The 20596-nt window shown below is 39.7% G+C and overlaps 3 protein-coding genes across 10 annotated transcripts in view; 1 reads left to right on the top strand and 2 right to left on the bottom strand.

Annotated features, from left to right (window-relative positions):
- The window catches only part of MBTD1 (mbt domain containing 1), a 35348-nt gene extending 24475 nt beyond the window's left edge, over window positions 1-10873 (top strand). For all 5 annotated transcript variants that reach the window (XM_048064488.2, XM_048064487.2, XM_048064489.2 and 2 more), the window contains 2 exons: window positions 179-256; window positions 6879-10873. In XM_048064488.2, coding sequence (XP_047920445.1) covers window positions 179-256; window positions 6879-6997 — 197 coding nt within the window. In that variant the 3' untranslated portion in view covers window positions 6998-10873. The remainder of the gene's footprint in view (window positions 1-178; window positions 257-6878) is intronic.
- Window positions 10874-11289: 416 nt separating this feature from the next.
- LOC106034732 (nucleoside diphosphate kinase) lies at window positions 11290-14273 on the bottom strand. Its single transcript, XM_048064494.2, has 5 exons — window positions 13861-14273; window positions 13428-13560; window positions 12835-12936; window positions 11962-12074; window positions 11290-11539 (listed from the first exon to the last, which is right to left on the bottom strand). The coding sequence occupies exons 1-5, from the start codon at window positions 14256-14258 to the stop codon at window positions 11422-11424; spliced, it is 864 nt and encodes a 287-aa protein (XP_047920451.2). The 5' UTR covers window positions 14259-14273; the 3' UTR covers window positions 11290-11421.
- A 1129-nt stretch (window positions 14274-15402) lies between these two features.
- LOC106034733 (nucleoside diphosphate kinase-like) lies at window positions 15403-20596 on the bottom strand. 4 transcript variants are annotated; one of them, XM_013179062.3, is made up of 5 exons: window positions 19933-20596; window positions 18490-18622; window positions 17859-17960; window positions 16968-17080; window positions 15403-16634 (listed from the first exon to the last, which is right to left on the bottom strand). In XM_013179062.3, exons 2-5 carry the CDS (start codon window positions 18616-18618, stop codon window positions 16517-16519), a joined length of 462 nt encoding a protein of 153 aa, XP_013034516.1. In that variant the 5' UTR covers window positions 18619-18622; window positions 19933-20596; the 3' UTR covers window positions 15403-16516. The 4 variants fall into 4 exon arrangements, with proteins under 4 accessions (XP_013034516.1, XP_013034517.1, XP_013034515.1 ...); XM_013179063.3 differs by lacking the exon at window positions 19933-20596 and adding an exon at window positions 19704-19812; XM_013179061.3 differs by lacking the exon at window positions 19933-20596 and adding an exon at window positions 19425-19619.

The raw sequence follows: 20596 nt of genomic DNA, 5'->3' as shown, positions 1-20596 counted from the left end.
TGGGAAGGTAGTATTAGTTACTGTTAGTAGTTTAATGAGAGGGTTTTTTCCTCAATAAAGGTATTCTGCCTTCATTCAGTCACTACAGAGAAATCTGTAGCAGCTTTGACACATTTTGAAGTGTTTTTCCAAAATAGTAAACTTTAATTTTGTACTCTTAATTTTTTTTTTTTTGCAGCATCAAGGGATAACCAGTCAAGTTCATCAAAACAGAAGAAAAAATCGAAATCGCAACAGTACAAAGGACATAAGAAAAGTGGGTGACAAAATAGCATTTGCACTTTTCTCGTTGTTTAAAAAGCTTGTGGTCTCTCCTTAAGTCCCTTTTCTATTTGGAAGTGCTGTTTGTGTGTAAAACAGGTGTTAAGCTTAAAGGTGCAGTATGCCATAAAAGGAACTCTTAAAATAACTAAGAATATATATATTTATTTTTTTTGTAACTTGCAACAGGATTGATACTGTTAATGATCTGTGAATTGTAGATGAACAAATGTTATAGTAATTTCAGAATCCAGACATTATTTTAAAGAATACGTTAAGTAAGTTGGAAGAGTGCCTTATACAAAATCCTGAGGTATCCGTTAATACGGTTTTGACTCTGCTTTTGTAAAACAGATGTAAAAATAAGATTCAAGTTACTTGGGTCTAAAAGAACTACATGTAGAAAATTGATATTACTGTCTAGCTGGATCCTTTTGAAAAGAAAAAGTGACTTTTTTTTTTGATGAGACATCTGTGGGAAGCAGTATGTAAATAAAACTACTTTTACATGACTACTTTCAGAGACAATAAATAGCATTGCAATTTGTGACTGTTCTTGTCACATGACGATTTTTAAGAATCTGAGCTTTTTAACAGAACTATTCAGGTTCTTCCCGTAGTTATTGTTTCCCTTGGGATCAATTTTTCTTTAAAATCACAACCAATTTGAAGTTTCTTTTGCACAAATGCACATCTTGCATTCCTCCATATTTATTTCCATGACACTAACTGTTTAAGCAGAAAGTCTTTTTTGTATGAGTAAAATAAATGGAGCAGAGATAGCCAGTCGCAAGAGGACCTTGTGCCTTCTCCCATCGTTGACTGAAAATCAGATCTGCTTTCTGTCCTGAAAGAAGAACCAGTTCTGCCACATAAGAATGGTTTGTCTTGATAGAAGTCAGTGGCTTAGTACAGGACAGCCTAACTATGTTTATTATATTTGGAGCATCAGCTCTTTATGCTGACTCATTCTTCTGGTGTTTTCCTAGAAAGAGTGGAGTGTTGAAAAGAAGGTGCAGTATTTTATATTGCCAACACATGGACAGATCAGCTACAGAAAAATTCTATAATCTGTTATCTTCATTTGGCGTTGCTTCTTGGTCAAGCTATTTTCTAGTGTGACAGCCTAGCAAACAATAAAAACAGTTTTGATAATGTTGAAAGTTTTTTTTTATTCCCCTGCAAGTTGGCAAACTGAACTAAAAATCTTTAATAGTCCATAAGGTGACATCAGGAGAGATTTTACTATACAAAATCCTGTTCTAGGCAAGAAAGTTAGGCCTTTCTTACCATTAGAATTCATATCATCTTGACTTCTTTAGGCTTATTTCCAGAGAATTTTGTTGCTCTGAGACTTGAGTTCATTCAAGAATAGAACTAAAATTTGAAGTCTGAAAGACAGAACCGTTTTCCCCCATCCCTTTAAAACTGACCTTATAATACAGAGGCTGTTGAAATCTGAACTATGCTATTCTATATATGTGAAGTACAGCTGCTTTCTTTTGTGGTCTTTCTAACTTCTGGCCAGTCTTATCTCAAAGTATGAATTTTGATGATTTCCATGATACTGCCAGTGCTGTCATCAGAGACTTCCAAAGGTGGATTTCTAAGGATTATCAAGTGCCTTTGGCCACTGGTCCTAGATAAAGAATAGGTGTGAGAGGAAAATAAGGTAAGGTAAAATTTCATAAAAATACAGCTTTAAACACAGTGAGGGAGAAAAGACTCTCATATAGTTCAAACGCTCAATTGTAAAGTACAAGGTGAACTAACTGCCTCTGAGAAAATCCTCGTATAAAACATGGAACAGTGGGTCTATAGACAGCTGCTGATGTATCTTAAAGTAATTTGGTTTAAATCAGAATAGTTATTAAATATTTTTTTCAGGGAATCAATTAATCTTGAGGTTACTGGAAAAAAAATCGTCAGACAAGTTTGAGCTAAAATAAGAAATCACCTGTCACCAACCTCCTTTATTTCAGATCTTTAAATCTTTGACCAGTAGATGATGTATTGAAATAAGCTGCATCCACTGATTTTTGTTCCATCACAGATCTAGCTATAAGGGAAGAGGCCCTTGGACTGGGACAGGAAAAAAAAAAGATACCTGAGTAGGACCTGAAGCTAAACTGAGTTATGCCTGTTCCAACTTCCTGCTATCTAAAAAGCTCAGTTGGGGTCCCCACACTGAAGTCTTCTAGTAAGAAAAATGTATGTGTGATACCTTGAGCTTATGCATAGTCTCATTACCTTTTTACTTTAAGGGCTAGGCTTTTGTTAATGATATGGTCTTTATTTGACAGTGCTGAGAATACTTAAGCATTACCAACCGTAATTTTGGTATAGCTGAAAGTAGTGGAGATGATGTATTAAAGTGTTTGCATCCCTGATATTGTAATGAGAGGTTTCCTCAGTCACGGAATCAGAGTGTCTCCTAGGTAACATAGGAGGAACAGATTCACAACTGGCATGGAAAATGGTTTCGTAACATTTTTTCATGAAAGCAACGCTTAATAATTTGAAGGAATTTTAGAAGAAATTTTCTAAACACAAAAATGCTCATCAATGCTTGTAAGGCACTATAAAAATGGTAAGCATCATTCTAAAGTAATCATGAGTATATGTTTTTAAACCTAGGCTTTAGGAGAGGATAAATCTTGTCTCGACTGGATTTATTTCCCAAGAACCATATTTCCTATCTCTGCTAGGTACACACACAGAAACAACTACAGTTTCAAACTGTATGACTTGGGTGTCTGACCAGAGGATTGTATTGTGACTGTGTGGTGTAGCTGCAGCAGTAGGAATTTACAGCAGTTGTATTTCGTTGTTAAGGTGATGTGCTTAGAGTCCTACCAAGCAGTCTCTAGAATTCAGTAAGTAAAAATGTGGTGGTTGAGAAATGGAAGAATATTCCCACTAATAAGGGAATGGTACCATTGTATATGAAGGCCCTTGTTTTCCAGAATCTGTGAATATGAAGCAGAGGCATTTCTCAGTTGAAGAGTCTGAGTTACCTAATGCACTTTAACCCAAGCGTTTATTTTAGTTTGACTTGATGTTTAGAGAGGAAGATACCAGTTGGGAAGAAACCTGTCAGTTTGTCCAGCCTACCCATGGCAGGTGGGGTGCGGAGGAGCTTCTCTGGTGATGACGAGTTGACTCCTCCTCCATATCGAACCTTTCCTGCACAGACAGCCCCGGAGGCCTTCCGGCCTCCCAGGACTAGCCAAGATTTCAGTCCCAGCCTCAAAACAGGTAACTAGACATGTCAGCCTTGCTTACTGCAGAGGGAAGTGATGGACAGGGTGGGGAACTGAGCATGGGCTAGCATGGAACATGCTGACTCATCGATATTTTTTTTCTCTTTCTTTTTTTAAATTTTATTTTTATTTTTAATCCCCCCACCCCACCCTTAGAGAGCTTTTCATTCTCACTGATGCACCACATCACTGAATTAATCATAGGAAAGAAGTACTTTAATTGTTTGAGAATTTCATAGCAGTCCAACTGAAGGTTATTGAGGCACAGAGGAGCTCTGCAAAGTTTTAAAATACAGAAGTGCATTCCGTTAAACTTAACTGAATGGCAGTGTGTTTTGGGAATATTTGACAGCAGGAAGTTAGTGTGCATCATCTTTTGTAGAGAAAATAGCAGTACGTAGTAGATGAGGAGTGATTTTTGCCTCTGTGTCAGAAAAAGACAGTTATCTGAGAAAAGATGCATAGAGTGGAGATGTTAGTTGACATTTTTTGAGTTACTGATATAGGGATTATATCTGAAATGAGTTTGTCCTTTAAGATGAGTCTTTTTCCCTGTTTTTGCTATAAAATCTGTTTGGTTGAAATATCAGTGGTATAATTATGCATCTATATGAGTGAGCAGAGAAAAACACTAAAATCATCAGTGATATTGAGGAAGCATATTAAAATTTTGAGCTTATTTAAGGATAGCTTGTGTAATGTAATCAATCTTTTGATTATAGATTACTGTACAAGATCTGGTAGTTATTCCTTTCATCTTTTCTTAATATGTATGGAAGTATAGCAGATAAACTAATTATCGCTAACTAATACAGTGCAGCGGTATAATTCATCAGACAAACCAGATTGTGCTCTATGTGCAGGACAGTTGCCAGGTTAATACATATAGCTTCGAATTTCCTTGATTTACTGTTTTTAAAACTTCCTTTAGTCTGATTATGCTGCAGTGTTGCCACTTTTCATTGACTGCAGAGTACATCCAGAACAGTTCCTTTGTCCATGTGGTATCTTTCTGTGGAATGGGACGCTATAACCTACATGCCTTTTCGAGGCTCGGAGGACAAATCTCGACTCCCTTCTGTGTACACCTCAATTTTTCTCAGTAACTGACATACACCAGAGTAGCAAGCTGAAATAAAAAGAAACGTCTCTTTTCTCTTTTGCATCAAGGGTGCTGTAAGCCTGGTGTAGGAGAGAGGATTTCTGGATTGTGTTTTTGCACAACTTGTCTTCTCTTACTGCAAATCTACAGCTCAAGTGTTTATTTAGTGCACAGATGTGCACAGGCTGAGTTTTGTGTGTCATTAGATCTCTGAATTACTACAAAACCCTGGTGTTCTTTGGGTTTGGGGACCTGATGCTTTCCGTTAACATCTTCAGGAACTTTTCAGATGCCAAAGTTCTGAATTTTGAAGTGTTGAGACAAAATGAGTTTTGTGGTGTAGCCTTGTTGTAGACCAAAGGTGTTTAAATAGAAACCAGAAGGACCACACCTTTTAAGTCTGGGGAAGAGGGAGGTATACCCCAACAACATGTAAGCTCAAAACACATTGGAGGTTAGCCATAATTAATAAATTGCATATCTATTCTGTAACATTTAACACTGCCTTATGTTTTAGTAGCCATAGCTAGGATGTAGGCGCTTTGCAGGAAATACCTATATGGCTTTGAATGAAAATAGTGGAAGATTACTGACAAGACAGATACCTACTGTAAAACTTCTTGTCTATCAGAGAATTTGGTAAGATTCGCTAAATGTCTTTTTCCCCTTTCCTACTGCCACATGTTGGAGAAGGTTTCAGTAGTACTTTATCTCATTTACAGTACAAAGTGCTTTTGTTCTCTAGCAAAGTTGTGCTGCTTCTTTAGAATGTAGATGAGTACTTTGTCTCTTTGAGTCATATGAAATGATCCTTAAGCACTGAAATGCAATTGTAGAACGGCTTCACTTTAAAAAGAGCCAGTAGCCAGTGTTTTGCAGGAGACTGCTCTGAGAGACTCGCCCTATTTCTTGTGTACAGATAGACCATCGCTCCATGCTGTATTGATGTTTTGGGTGTAGCCTTTGCTTAAGGTACTAGCAGCATACCCAAGTATACAATTGTGTGTCTTGCAATTTAAACAGCACTTTTGTTGTCTCCACAGACTAGAGCTCTTGATGAGAGCTGGACATAATGCAGGGAGAAGTGTTGTTGGTTTTGTTTGTTAGTCTTTTAAGGCAAGAGATTTTGGGCTATATAGGTGGTGAGAGGGCATCTGTTAAATAAATGAGGAGAGCTTGCATTATGCTGCAACTTCTGGACTTTTTTTAATATCTTCATTTTAAAATTTTATTTTTATTTAGCACGAGTGTTTCCAATATGGAAGATGACATAGAAAAATAATAAAAGAATTATCAAATGGCTTGTAAGTTATAGCAGGGCTACAAATAGTAAGAGGTTATGGAATTTATTTTTAGCTTCACTGCATAATATTTCTGCATTTCAAGATACATCGATGTGCATATAAACTTTATATTCAGTAATCATAAACTTTAGTAGTCTTCTCATTCATTTGGTCACAGCAAATCATTTTTTATTGTATAATCAACCCTTTAATGTGGGTACTGCACCTTTAATGAAAGTACTGGCATACTTTGTTTTCAGTGTTCTTTTCATTGTGCTCATATTTTGATAATTACCACTGCCCATTAATGAAACTGGAGAAGTAATTGTGACATTATTGCTATTCATAACATTGTTCTTTCTGTGTCTCAGATCTCATTTCTATTTTCTTTATACAAAAGAAAGGGGAGAAGATTACAACTACTAAAAATGTCTTGAATGAAACCTGGGATCTTAAAAATTTAATGATATATTGAGAAATCTTTATCAATATTTTTTCGTGTCTTGTGTAGACTGCTTACAGTAATCAGGCAAGTAATGTGATTCAGAGATTGTAAATGGCAAGTAGTTCATTGTAACTAGGCTAAAGACTAAATTGGAAGTAGACAGTAAACAAAAAAGTAAGCAGTAAAAAAAAGAGTTCTTCTTAGCAACATTTTGTTGCCCTCTTAAACCACAGTTTTAAAATAGTAAATTCTTGGAAGAAAAATTATATAGAGAATATATTATTGTAAATTGCTCATTCAGATATATTAATATTATAGCATAACTTAAGGTTCAGTGTAAGGTCAGAAAGGATCTGTTTTCTGTGGGATATTGCATGTTAAAAGAACAACTGCTAAAATGCAGAATGTAAGAAAATGGGAAATCTTGAGTCTGTTCCCAATTTAAATTATATTAAGTAAATTTAAGATAAAGTTGTACTTCTTTTGAATGTTACAGATCTTTAATGTTCGTCTTTTGTTTTTAGTGTCTTCATTGCAGCTGAAGGAGGAGTTGCTAGATGGAGAAGAATATAGCTTCCTTCAAGGAGCATCAGATCAGGAAAGCAACGGATCTGCCAGTTACTACATTAAACAAGAACCATAAGGCAGCTCAGAAAAGTGAGGAGCAGAGTATTGGTGATAGGAAAAGAGCCTTTCTCCAAGACTGACTGATCTCGTTCCCACTTTGATGGTACAGTTTGGATGACTGTACCTGGGGCACTTTGCTAACTGTAGATGAGTTAGACTCAGTTCAGAATTTTTTGGAAGGGCGGGGAAACTATTTTAGTGAAAAAAAGATTTTTTCAATTTATTAAAAACAAGAATGGACACTTTTGTGTTGTATTTGAAGCTTTTGAAAGAATTTTGTAATATTTTCAAGTTCAGATTTATTGTGCATTGTTAACAAGAACTGAAAATCTAATTTTTTTGGTAAGATTAAAGTTTAATTAGCACGATTGTGGGAAGCGGTTGGAGGAAGATATAGTTGCAAGTACAGATGAACTGTCATGACAAATGAACCTTTTTGGTACAAGTTGGGAGACTTACAGACTCTTGCGAACTGCACTGGTCACGCCTCTGTTTTCTTATGGTGAAAATAAGGCATTTAAGCTCTGATTTAGAGGCATAAATTGTACATGGAAGATAGTCCTGTAAAGCTCTACTCAGTGAGTAGCCCCAGTTGCAATGGAGCCATCACGTGAAGGAGGTTTTTAACTTTTCAAGATGTTTTTATTTAGTTTTAAACGCTTTTTTTTATATAAGACGTTTTGTAATTTTAAAAAGTTCCTTAGGGTCTGAATCAGTGCCCATTAATATCAGTAGCCTTGTCTTCAGTGACTGCAGTGGGCATTGGATTGGGACTATAAAGCTTCTGTCTGTACGTGGATGTGTGTAGTCTTGGAATGCTCCAGCAACTGTTTACAGAGCCCTACGCCAAACTGGAACTTCAGAAAATTCCCACATTTGGAAGATTAAGTTTAGTCTGAATTTAGGCTAAAGAAACTTACTTAGTAACTCAGGCCTTCCCTTGGGAGTGGGAAGGAACTTCAGAGTATTCTTCTGATTATTTTTTTTTCCATTCAGAAAGGCCTAGATGTTTCCTTGCCATCTTAAATATTTATTTCTGAACATTCAAAACTGATGTTCCATGTGATTTCAGTTGAGCTAAAATGAGCCAAGCATTGCAAATTTAAAAAAAAAAAAAGTTCACTCGTGCACAGCCTGCAGTGTTCCTTTCTTGCTGCAGCAGTGTAATGTGGAAGTTGAGATTTGAAAAGTATATAAATAATATACAATCTAGCATGTAATTCACAAACTGGATTTGTTTATTGCCTGGAATCTTTGTGTCAAGTATCCCATTAACCCCACCTGTTTAACTGTCCAGCGGTTTTAAAGGCAAATGTCATGCAGAAGGGTGAAAATGACTAATAGTAAAATACAAAGTGCTTTTGCGTGAACTCTTAATTATTTGGATTTTCTTTCCATATTTTTAAACTTTGTATGTTTATTTAGATGGCTTCATTTATGGAGTTGATTAGTAAAGTTATTTATCAGCCCTGCAGAGCTGTGACTGGAAAAATGTGCATCAAGAGCTTTAGCTTTTACCAGTAAGGTTCATTAACTAAACTCTCAGGAATTAATTGCATATGTTCTATAAGTGCTTCTGGGTCTTAGTAGGTCCCCTTCAGAGCAGTACAATGATCATCTGACTCTTGACTATAAGTTAGGGCTTAAAAAATAACTTTTTTGTTCCTACAGTCTAAGAAACGCTTTAAGGATATCAACCCACAGAGCCCCAGGAGACCATTTTTTTGTATATTGTTGTTTGAATTTAAAAAAAAAAAGTGCATAGAAAGTTGAAAACCAGCAATTTGATTATTTTCTAAAATATTGCTCTAACTTTGGGTACATAGTATTGGTAATATGCACAGGTTTACCTCATTCTATGCAAGAGGGGTTAAGTATGTAAAGTTTTGTATTTACTACTGGAATTTTAAAACGTCCCGTATAGCGTAGGAATGTCTGGAATTTTCTTCTCCCTTACTAGTGAAATTTCTTTAATACTGACCCCCTTTTAACAGCTTATTACATTAACAGAATCTGGTTATCAGACTATTAAGTTTCTGTAACTTCAGGTGGTAAAGACACTTTTGCTCTCTAAAATAGCCACAGTGAAGGGACTTTATCACGGTTGGTAGACTTCAAATACGTTCTCTCAGATTCTGACCCACATGTGACATTTCTTTTAAACAGCCTGGATTGGAGAAGTAGGATTAGAGACCATTGTTAATGACACTTTGGTGAGCCTTGATTTTTATTTTCCTGTGCTCTCCATTTATTCTGCTGTAAAATCCAGTTCTGCAAGCATTGATTTGGTTTGGTAAGTACATCACTATTCAATTTTATTATGATTATTATTTTTATTTTATATTTTTTTAATGTGACAACTTGCAAATTGTCACAGCTGGAATGAGGTTGGCACAGTCTTGCATTCTTCTCTCATCGATAGCTTCTGAATACAGTAGAAAAACTTGCATTAATTTGTGTTTCATAATGTGAAAATTTGGGCTATAATGAGCAAGGTATATTGCTAAGCCAGGAAACCTGGAACCTTGGACTTCTGTATATTGCCCAGACTCAGAACTTGGTTTCCCCGTCTGATTTTTGAGCTATAGTCTTCAGATGTGAAGAGGCAAAAATAGCACTTAACGTGAACACACTTCCTGTGTTGGAAGAATAACAGAATCAGATTTGAAGTCTGTCAGTCTTTATAATGTTCTTTAAAAACAGGTATACTTTTAATGAAAACACTAAAGTACAGGAGTTGACTTGCATTCTCAGATACAGGTGACTTCGCTAGGAGTTGCTTGTTGAGACTTATGGATGAAATCTCTCCTCTGTTTCTGAATTCAGAATATACCCATGTTGTTTGTCAAGTATAGTGAAATCTGTCCTAAGCAGACCATGTAAGGAATTAATTGAAGTCATTTGCTCAGGATAGGCTTAAGGAAAGCCTGAGCAAAATTCTATGGGTATTGAGAATGGATTCCCCAAAAAGTGGGTTACAGATGGGCTATGGTATCCATAGTACAGGCTTCACTGTATTTGTAAAGCATTCGTTAGTAACATGGCTCTAGGTATTTTTTTATTTTCACTTTAAGCCATGTTACTTGGCTAACGGAAGAGCAGTGTTAGACATCTGAAATCTTCAATGGGGTCAAACTTCACTATTTGGCATAGCAGATTTTTTTTTTTAACCATAAGGTAGCACAAGTTACGCACCTTTGCAGCTGCCCTTCTGTTGCTCAAAATCTTTCTGCTGATCTGTTATTTTAAATACAACTCTTTAACCGTTTCCTTGCTGCATCTGAGGAAAGCTAAAGCAGTTATCAATTCTTTGTTCTACGGATACTAACACGGGTTTCAGTGTTTGTTTGTTTTTTATGATTGTTGTTTTATGTGATGTGAATACCCTCTCCCGTCAATATTTGTACGATGGTGCTAATATATTTGGTAACAATCCTTTATTGGGAAGGGATTTTAAAAAAACTGTGATTTAAACTGAATTTTTCTTCCTTTTAATTTTCATATTTAAAAGAAAAAGCCACAGCCATTTATACAAAAGGTATCAGCTCTGGCCCCCGGGAAAATGTTGGGGCGGGAATCAAGATTAAACAGATAGGGGTTTTTACATCATTTCTGTATGTATTTGATATATAAATCAATATCTGTACAAATTTAATCTTTTATTTTCTTGGTAATTTGTGTGGTCGATGAGAGAGTATTAAAACTTTCTCATGCAATGTACATAACTAAGTGAAAAAATGCTTTTGGAGAAATTAATGTTCCTTTCATTTTTATGATACCGCAGATTTTCAGCATGGATGTGAAAAGCATTAAAATTATAACTTTGTGTACAAGATGAAAATAATTCACTAAATTTGCCTTTTTTTTACACAAAATAAAAATGTTAAAAATCTCTTCCTGTATGTTGTTTTCTTAAAGGGGAAGGGGGTACTAGATAAGCATCTAATACAGTGCAAGCTTAGTACTCGGCCTTGTATTTCACAGCTGATATAAATAGTTGTGCAAGGGGATAGAAATCTTGTCATGGGATAATGTCACTCTTTTCAGTGTAGTTCCATGCTCGAAGTAGCTCCCCCACCCCTTCCCTCTGCAAGTTGGCTTTGGACTGCAACTGAAGGTATTTCAGTAGCCTGCAAAGCAACATTGCAGTGAACGGTCACTGAAGTTTTATGCTCGTATACCTGTATAAGGAAATCTGTATTTTAACACCACTCCACCTTCTGCACAGGGAAAATACTGAAATATTCATTCCACTTTACTGAGTAGTTCAGTAGGACAAGTCTTTCAGAGTAAATGCACCACAAGGAGTTAGTTTGTATCATCCTTTTATTTGATAGTGCTGAAAAATGACTAAGCTAACCGTGGTGATAATTGCTCCCAGATCAATAGCTGGAATGAGATGACACGTTAAGAAGGCACAATTCCTTGTGGAAGCTCATTTCACTCATAGATCCAGTCATGTGCACAAGACTTGAAGTCAATGAGCTCTGCAGGTTTAAACCACAGGTTGATCTCCTTCTGAGCACTTTCTACCGAGTCACTGCCGTGAATGATGTTTCTGTGGAAGAAGACAAACATTGTTTCATAGGAGAGAGAAAAAAGTCTAGCAACCCAGTAGTTCACCAAATGGAAAAACTTGGATGAAGCACCAAGAGCTGCAGGGCTACTATGTCAGCTACGGTATTTAAACAGCCCCACTCTAAGAGCTAATTAAGCCTAGCAGGGGCCAACTAGGGCTATTTGACTACAACAGCCAATGCCACTGACTGATCTTACATGAAGCTCTGATGAGTAGCTGATGAATATTTCAAAAAATAAAGTGTTTTGTACCAAGCCATTTTCCTAAGTAGCTGTTATGAAATGCAACCTGCAAATAAAAAAGAATCAGACTAGCGTATCTATCAGTAATTTGACTTTCTTGAAGAAAAGACTACCACCATTAAGTTTAATCTCTATCAATAACAAACTGAACACACAAACCTTCCTACTTGAATGCAGAAGTCACCACGGATGGTACCAGGCTTTGAGTCTGCTGGGTTGGTTTCCCCTAGCATTACTCTACCAGTTTTAACCACGTTGAGACCTTCCCATACCTTCAGTGACAAAAAACAAGAAAAAGACAAGACAAACCAAACCTATTAATTCTTGCTTACACAAAATTTCAAAGATTAATATTTAGCAATAATTTACATTTTGTAAAGAAATAAGGGTTTTATCTCAAAAAAGTCTAGATTCTCTCCTTAGCTTGTTTAAAAAGGGGGAAAAAACATCTAGGAAAAACATTTTTTTTTTTAAATAAGAAATTCCAGTTTATCAGCATTGTCATTCCAGTTAAGTGAGACACTTTAACAAGCCTTAAAAGTACTTGATATGTAAAGCCAACCTTAAAACACTTCTCTTTTGTTAGAAAATGAACAACCCAAAGACTTGCAGGAATGTGTAGTTAAATGTATGTGTTCTAGTCACAATAGAAGGAGATGCTTCTAGGGCAGTTTTATTGTTCTGGGGAAAGCATAAAGAATGACACAGAAGATTGATATCTATGGAAGAAAGCAGTAACTAAACTTCTCTCCCTTCCATCCCCCCCAATAGAAGGTTCTTTTGGGCGGAAATGCTGTCAAGAATTTTCAAGTATTTTAACGAGCATTGTAAACATGCACATTTTCCTTCTTTTTAATAAAGAACTTACACTAAACCGTCTTAATTGTATTAGTATCAGAACTGAGTAGTTTTGTAGTGTTCCTGTAACAATCAGTACATCTTACTATTTTAAAATAATTTGTAGTGTGGGACAAACATATTCAAGAAAGCAGTTTCAAAAAAAAAAAAAAACCAAAAAAACAAGCCACATACCATCGCCACAATAGGTCCAGAGTTCATGTATTTAACCAAACCAGGGTAGAATGGTCGATCTTTCAGGTCAATGTAATGTTGTTTGAGAAGGTCTTCAGAGGCCTTTAAAAGAGCAGATGTAACATTAAATATATTGCTTTCAAAATACCATAACACAAAAGATGTTACTACTGTCAGGAGACGAGTTCCTGCTATAAAATTAAAGGAGTGCAGGATGGGGGTGGGGGGTTAGGGGCTTCAGTGTTTCAAGTGGGCAAGATTACTTTTGTGCATTACAGTAACCCTCGGCAACAAGCTGCGGGCAAGGTGTCTGATGGATGTTGTTGGCTACAACCTTTCAGTCAAGGTCACTTCGGCTCACTGGGGCTGCATTAAGCTAGCAGAGCCCTTTCCTTAGGGAAGGGAAGAAAGAGCTCGGATGTTCGTGGCTGGTAGAAGGCTCGGCCTGACGGGCATCCAGCTCTTGTCCAGATTCCCATTGTAATATGAGAACGGCAGCATAAGAAAATTATAGCATAGGAAAATTGCACCTTTATCTATTCTGGCAGCTGAAAGAAGGCATTTAGAAGCGAGCCGGCAGCGCGGGGACTTACGTGCACGAACTTCATGGCGACCAGGCGGAATCCCTTCTGCTCGAAGCGCTTGATGATCTCCCCCACCAGCCCCCGCTGGACGCCGTCGGGCTTGATGGCGATGAAGGTGCGCTCGCAGTTGGCAGCCATGGCGCTGCGGGACACGAACACACCCACACGTACAGCCCCGCACTTACACACACCCCCGTGCCGAGGGGCGGCTCAAGGTCGGCCGGCAGCCGGCAGCCCCACGTCCATGGCGGCGCCCTGCCCGCCCCGCCCGGGCCCACGTGGCGCCGGGCCCGCTCCCGTCCCTCATCCCCTTCCCCTCCGCCGCCACCGGGGCCGAGGCGAGACGAACCCCCCCGAGCCCCCCGTGAGGCGCCGGGTGCCGGCACGGCGCATCCCGCCCCCCCTCCGGCCTCCCCTGACGGAGGGCCCGGCCGCCGCCTACCTCCCCGCAGCCTCCCGCTCCGCAGCCGCCGCAGGAAGAGGAGGAGGAGGCGGGCGGGCGGCTCCTCCTCCCCACACGGCCGCCCCGCGGCGCTTAGGGGCGGGCCCGGCGGGGCTGGGGGCTCGTCTGCGCCTGCCGCCTGCCGCCGCCAGCCCCTGCCCGCTGAGGGGAGGCCGGGCCGGGCCGCTGAGGGGAAGCCGCCGGGCCTCGCGGTGGCCGCGCTGCCTCAGCGCCTGGCCGCCCGCCCGGGAGGGAGGCAGCTGGCGGGGCCTCGCTGTGCCAGCCGGAGGCACCCGGCCTCCTCCAGAGCTGCCCTCGAAGCCCCTCAAGGTTCCCGCTGCCCCTCCTGCCCCAACTCTTCCCCCCCCAGGGGCGCAGAACCGAGCTGACACGAGCATGGGGCTGTAAATGGAACGCTTGGTAAACAGCGGCTAACACCAGGCATCAAAATGCGTGTTTTTCACAGTGAAAAGTGAGACAATTAAGGACGTTGAACCGTGCTAAATCCTTTCTTTACTAAGAGGCCTTGCTTTGCTGTTTTCACAGACAACCCTGCGGTCTCCTATCAAATGGTGGCCGAATTAGCTCAGCAGAAGCAGCATGCCTCGCGCCGCCTGGGCACTACGTCTCCCACAGAAAAGCAATGTGGCAGCTGTAACCCAGGGAAGTTACCTGGGATATTTCTTTTGCTAGGATATTAGAAGGTGAAGCTGCAAAGTGTCAAAACATACGTGTAAAACTTAACAGTTCCCAAACCTGCACCTTAATGAGAATTATGAAAAACGTTATTACTTTTTATAGTGCTTACTAGTTGATATTATTTACAAACTACATTTTCTTTTCCTAAACTAGGTATAATTTGATACCACCACTGCAGCTGTAACATGAAAGCAATACCCTCTGCAGTACATATGCGGTCTCTTATTGACAGGCAACTTAAATTAGTGAAACTGGAAACGCTGAGTCAGACAGCTCAGATGTGCATGAGGAATACTGCATTTCTTCCGAGAGGTGGCCGACTTCCACCTCCTCTCAGTCTAAATGCACTAGAAATACTAATCAGTAGCTTTCTGACAACCCCCCACACCTCCACGTAAACCACATTTCATCCTAAATTTTTGTTTTGTCGTAAGCAATCAAGAGAAAGAAACCTAATCCTTCAGGCAAAAATGGAACTCAAGACTACTACTCTTCCAGTGCACAGGTTTGTTACGTGTCCCCTTTGTTCTGACAACCTTTACCTTAATTATTTACCTTCTGTAGTACTGACTATTTTTAGGAAAGAGGCTACAAACCTCATCTACAGTTTGGTAGTTAGGGAATTTGTTCCCTCTCCTTAGACTCCTTAATTAGCCCTAAGGCAATATAATGAACAAACCTTTTGTTTAACTTAAGAAACAGCAAATGTTTTATTTTGGAGCATCTCGTTTTAGGAGTTGGGTATCTTCATAACATATCATAAGCATCAAATTCAGTATTTATTGCAGTTTACTCTTTGAAACAACAACTCACTGTAGGAAAAAATAGAGGAGTTTGAACAACTAGTTTCACAAAACTCCTGCTTTTAATGAATACAATGTTACAAGTAAATAAATACATTACATTGACTCCAACGCACTTTTTGTTCCTACATCCCAAACCTCTGTTGAGTGTTTGCGGCAAAATATTTCAGCAAGAGGCTGTTTTCTGTGATGGAAGCAGATGCCTCTACTGAAATAGGTTTAGCATTATTACGAATGTATTTGTTGACATGATTAAATAAATAAATAAATAATGCTGGAGTCACTTCTGAAATACCTTATCCAAAATCACCTTGCTCCTTGCTTTGGAGTTCCAGCTATTAAGGAAGTATGGATGTAGAAGTACAGATGGAGCTAAATTATCAGCTGTTTGGTCAGGAAAGCAAACATCACTCCATTGTTCCTCTATGCAATGTTAGAGGACTGCTACAGTACAGTGACTGAAAATGGATCACGCTCATCCATTCTCACATTAATCTTCTTTTCACATAAAAGAGCATTTCAAAAAGCCTGGCCTATTAATCCTTCCTTAAAATGCTAAATAAATCCTGTGCAGAAAAAAAATAAAACCATGTCAATGTAGAGAAAAGTTATTATTTTATCATGCTCTGTGTACAGGCACAGCACCTTTAGGAAAGAGAAATAAAACAGATTTTCTGCACCCGCTTTAGGCATGGGGATTCACTTGATTTGATATCAAGCTCAACCCGCTACATCTGAGCACACAATCAATATATTTACATATCACTGGTTGTCCACTAACATTTTAACAAACCGATGCACCTTTAACACTGAGAGATTTGCATTAGCTTGTACTTACCAAAATCTCCTCTTTGACTGGGGAGTGTTTCAGATAGAAAATATACGTTCTGTATTATTAACAAGGAATGTTTTGCTTCTCTGTGTTTGAATCTCACCTCTCTCACTCCCATACGTAGCTAAAAAGTTTTTAAAAATACAATCCTATCCATAAGTTGATAGCTTTTTAACCAAAACAGCAACAAACACTGATTATATTTAATATGCACAACAGCGTATATCACAGGTTTCTGAAACAGGTTTCTACTAGTTGATATGAAGGACTTTAAAATAACTGATAACAGATAGTAAGGATATCAAAAGGTATAGGCTCAGTTCTACTCATAGATCCATTCATGAGCACAGCTTCTGTAATCAACCAGTTCTTCAGGAGTGAACCACAGATTGATCTCTGTCTCAGCACTTTCTACAGAATCACTTCCATGAATGATGTTCCTACAAAAAGAAAAGGTTGGATATAAAATTAATACAATCCTCAAGTGCAAAGCAAAGTCAACTTCATTGTTAAGTGGTCTCCATTACAGAAAGAAGTTGTAAGAAATTGTAAAGTAGTAATAGACATGGAGTAGGCTATGACAGCCTTGCTCATCATTTTTGTCAATGGGAAGACTGCAATTCTACTTCCACCTTTAGATCCTGTTACATTATCATGGGGAAGGCAGCTCCATGCGTAAAATGAAGAAGACTAGAGCACTTTTCCTATGTGTATCACGACATACCACTGGAGCTTTAGGGGCTTCAGTTTAAATCAGTACTTTCAAAATATACCTTCCAACTTGAACACAGAGGTCACCACGAATAGTGCCAGGCTTTGAATCCACTGGATTAGTTTCCCCCAGCATCACCCTTCCAGTTTTAACCACATTAAGACCTTCCCACACCTTAGTAAAAAAAAAAAAAATCCATTGAGATTATAAAATCTTAGTAGCAGACAAAGTAGCAAGAATTTATAACATCTTCCAGAATTTTGCAGTGCTATCCATCATAGCACAAGTCACCATCCCTATATTCCTAATAGCAAGTCATATTTTATTTCCAATTTCTCTGTCAAATTCTTGAAGCATTTAGTGCAGTTCTGCCCTTCCCCCCCTTCTGCAACATACCTTTCCTCCCCAAGGATGGAAAGAGAACTATTTTAAATCTCAGTATGGTAAACAGCCTTCCAAAGCTCTCTGCTCTGTGAAGATCTAAACCTCCAGCTCAACTATTTTACAAACACACTGTTAAAGGAAAAAAAAAAAAAAAGGAAAATTCCTTCTAATTAAATTAGACTAAACAAGATTTTCAAAGTTACTTTAACGTGAGAGTATTGTAAAAATATTTCATCATCACTTCTCAACTTGATTAATACATGGCATTCCACAGTGGTTTTTTTGTGTGCAGGTTTACTGTTTCTCAAAGTTTCAGCTTAAGCTCTCCCTTTCCCCCTGCCCTCTTCCTCAACATACTGACTCAAAAGATCAAAGGAGAGAAAGATTGTGATAAAAAGATACATAAAAAAAAAAACAAGTCAGAAGTACATCTTTCAAACTATATTATTTGATTATTTTAATCCTTTCAAAAGTAAACTAGTATTCATTAGGTACCACGAGCTTATTTGCAGGTAAGACAACTAAACAGTGTATTTTTCTTAGCTAAGCTTTGTTTTTAAGAACTCACCATAGCTACAACAGGTCCAGAGTGCATGTACTGCACCAGACCATCATAGAACGGACGGTCTTTTAGATCAATGTAGTGTTCTCTCAGAAGGTCTTCAGAGGCCTGCATTAAAAATCAAGCGAAAAGAAAAAACACCACAACAACAAGCTTCCTTTAAGAACTTAAGAGCATACTGAAATCAGATAGATTAACTGCAGAGCACTATCAATCCTAAAACACGCATACACCTCAAAATGCATCATTTCTAGCAACTTCCTTTAAGTATTTATAGTAAACATGAATTTGAGCTGTTTGTTTTAACCACACCTGAACTCAAAAAAGACCTTTTGCTAACACAGGTATGTGAACTGGTATTCGTTGAAGATATCCGGAGGTATTTATTAGGCATAGGATGCACCTAAAAGAATATTCTCTTCGGACTAAGGACGTCAAGTTACTAAAATTAGCATACTTAGCATGTCTAAAGCATTTAGCCAGAGCTGAGAATTGGAAGTTTTCCAAAATAGCCAAAGACTTATCAAAATTCCAGGTTTAAATTTTCTGAACGGTCTATTTCTCATTATTGTCTGCTACTTTATTTTCAGGTTGATGTTTCTATGAAAAGGAGATGTGCAAGTTAAGGACAGCTTACGTGTATCAGTTTCATGGCCACCAGTTTGAATCCCTTCTGCTCGAACCGCTTGATGATCTCTCCCACCAGTCCCCGCTGGACCCCGTCAGGCTTGATGGCGATGAAGGTGCGCTCTGCGACAGCAGCCATCGTCCTTGCGAGGAAGAACAAGAGTTGTTATTCCAGGACCAGCAGGCAAGCGTGATCCCAGCCCCGAGTCGTGTGTGCCATCAGCTATGATATTGTAAGGACTGCATTGCCTGTGTCTGCAGGCTGTCACCCCGTGATCTGCACTGATTTGATAAATCAGTCACTCCCCACCAGGGTTTTTACAAGCGCAACAAAAATAACTTTAAAACAATAATGGTTTGCCAAATACAGAACCAAGCAATTAGCAAATATTAAAATCAGAAAAGCTCTAAATGGAACAAAAGCGAAGAGCTACTGCAGGTGCAGCAAGGGGCTGCTGCCGGCAATTTAGGACAAAGTAGGTTGAATAAATCCATAAACATCATTTTAATCTAGAAACAGCTATGATCTCAATTTTTTGGCACGGGGTTTTCTGCAAGTACAGCGTGCGCACACGCAACTGCAGTCACACACCTGTGCACACTCACGACCCGTGCACACACAAGTGCGCTCATGCACAAGTGCACTCACACACTTGTGCAACTGCACATTTGTGCACACGCACACCTGCGCACACGCACACCTGTGCTCATGTGCACCCCTGTGCACACGCACACCTGTGCACACGCACACCCCTGTGCACACGCACAGCCCCGTGCACACGCACAGCCGCCTTCACCAGCACACCCCCGTGCACACTCGCCCCCCGCGCACACTCACACCAGCCGGCGGTCAGCCTGCTGCGGGCTGCCCCCTCGCCCCGTCCCCGTGTGAGCGGAGGGTTCCCCGGCCGGGCCATCCCCCCCGTGCCCCCCGCCCCGTCCCACCTGGTCCGGCCCCGCCTGGCCCCGGCGCTCCCCCGGCGGCCGCTCCCGGCTTAGCCCCGAGCCGCCCGCGGGGGCCGCGCCGCTGCCGGGCTGCCCCTTAACCCTTCCCGGCGCCTCCTTAGGCCTGCCCCCGGCTCCTAATCCGCTCAGGGGATTTGGTGCCGCCTTCCCGTGTCATCCCCCGCCGGTGGCCTGGCCCGCCGTGACCCCTCACCCCCGGACATCCCCACTCGTTTCCTCCGAAGCCCGGGGTATTTTGGGGGGGGGTTGTGCCTTCACCTGCCTGCTTGCTGCTTTTCGGGTTATTTAAAGTGGGGCGCCAGGGAAATGCTTTGTTAAGCATTGAGTCTTTGCAGCTCAGTTCCGTTTTTTGCTTTATAAACCGTGACGGAATTATTTCAATAAGCCTCATCATCACAGCGTCTCTTTTTCTTTATGTTTCTCCTTTAAAGAAGGCATTGCATTTTACATATCAGCTCTCAGAGGCAAAACCCCATTCAACACTTACCTGTTTCTTCTTGAGGGTTTTATGTCCTTTGACAGATGTGAGGATAAAACATCTGCAATGCCCTAATCTTCACGGTGCATGTGCTGTCGAGAGGAAACCCATTCTTGCCCTGTTCTTGGTTCTGAAACTGGGATGGATGAATTTCCTGGGCTTTACTCCATGGGTTTTCTTGAAAGCAAAACAATGTAGGCTCCCCTTCCTTCTGGGCAGGACTTAGCTGCCACTTATCAGGAGTAAGTTCAGCTTTATCACGAGAATACTCAGAAATTCTGTCAGGTATATTCCATTGTTCCAATACACATTTATTTAAGATATTTCACATTACTAATGCAAATACTAATGCATAATCCTCGCAAAGGCAAAACAGTATTTATAAATAGAAAAATGTCCCCAGAAACAGGATGTTTAGAAAAATATTCAGTCAAAAGCAGCAATAGGACATCTATTTATAGCCTTGCTAAAACCATGCTATTTAATGATTAAAGCTTAGGACTTGCTGTAAGGTGGGCAAGAACTGTCTGTAGCTTTACCATAGGCCTGCCGTGTGATCTTTGCCAAGTCTTTTAACCTCATTAAATAAGGGTCATCTTTGTCACTTTTGAGATTAATCCATGATTAGCAGAACATGTTGTGCATTATATAGTACATAAACCACCACAGAAGT

Source organism: Anser cygnoides, chromosome 19 (genome assembly GCF_040182565.1).
Source record: "Anser cygnoides isolate HZ-2024a breed goose chromosome 19, Taihu_goose_T2T_genome, whole genome shotgun sequence".
In the NCBI taxonomy this organism is placed as follows: domain Eukaryota; kingdom Metazoa; phylum Chordata; class Aves; order Anseriformes; family Anatidae; genus Anser; species Anser cygnoides.
Note: the sequence above shows the minus strand (reverse complement) of the source record. Positions and strands in the feature narration are given on the sequence as shown.

Coding starts and splice junctions, on each gene's coding strand:
- LOC106034732 (XM_048064494.2), bottom strand. CDS start 14,258: ATGCTCGTGTCAGCTCGGTTCTGCGCCCCTGGGGGGGGAAGAGTTGGG. Junction 12,937..13,427: donor TCGCCATGAAGTTCGTGCAC/GTAAGTCCCCGC, acceptor GCTCTTTTAAAG/GCCTCTGAAGACCTTCTCAA. Junction 11,540..11,961: donor TTCTGCATTCAAGTAGGAAG/GTTTGTGTGTTC, acceptor CTTCTTCCACAG/AAACATCATTCACGGCAGTG.
- LOC106034733 (XM_013179062.3), bottom strand. CDS start 18,618: ATGGCTGCTGTCGCAGAGCGCACCTTCATCGCCATCAAGCCTGACGGG. Junction 17,961..18,489: donor TGGCCATGAAACTGATACAC/GTAAGCTGTCCT, acceptor TTTTTAATGCAG/GCCTCTGAAGACCTTCTGAG. Junction 16,635..16,967: donor CTCTGTGTTCAAGTTGGAAG/GTATATTTTGAA, acceptor TTCTTTTTGTAG/GAACATCATTCATGGAAGTG.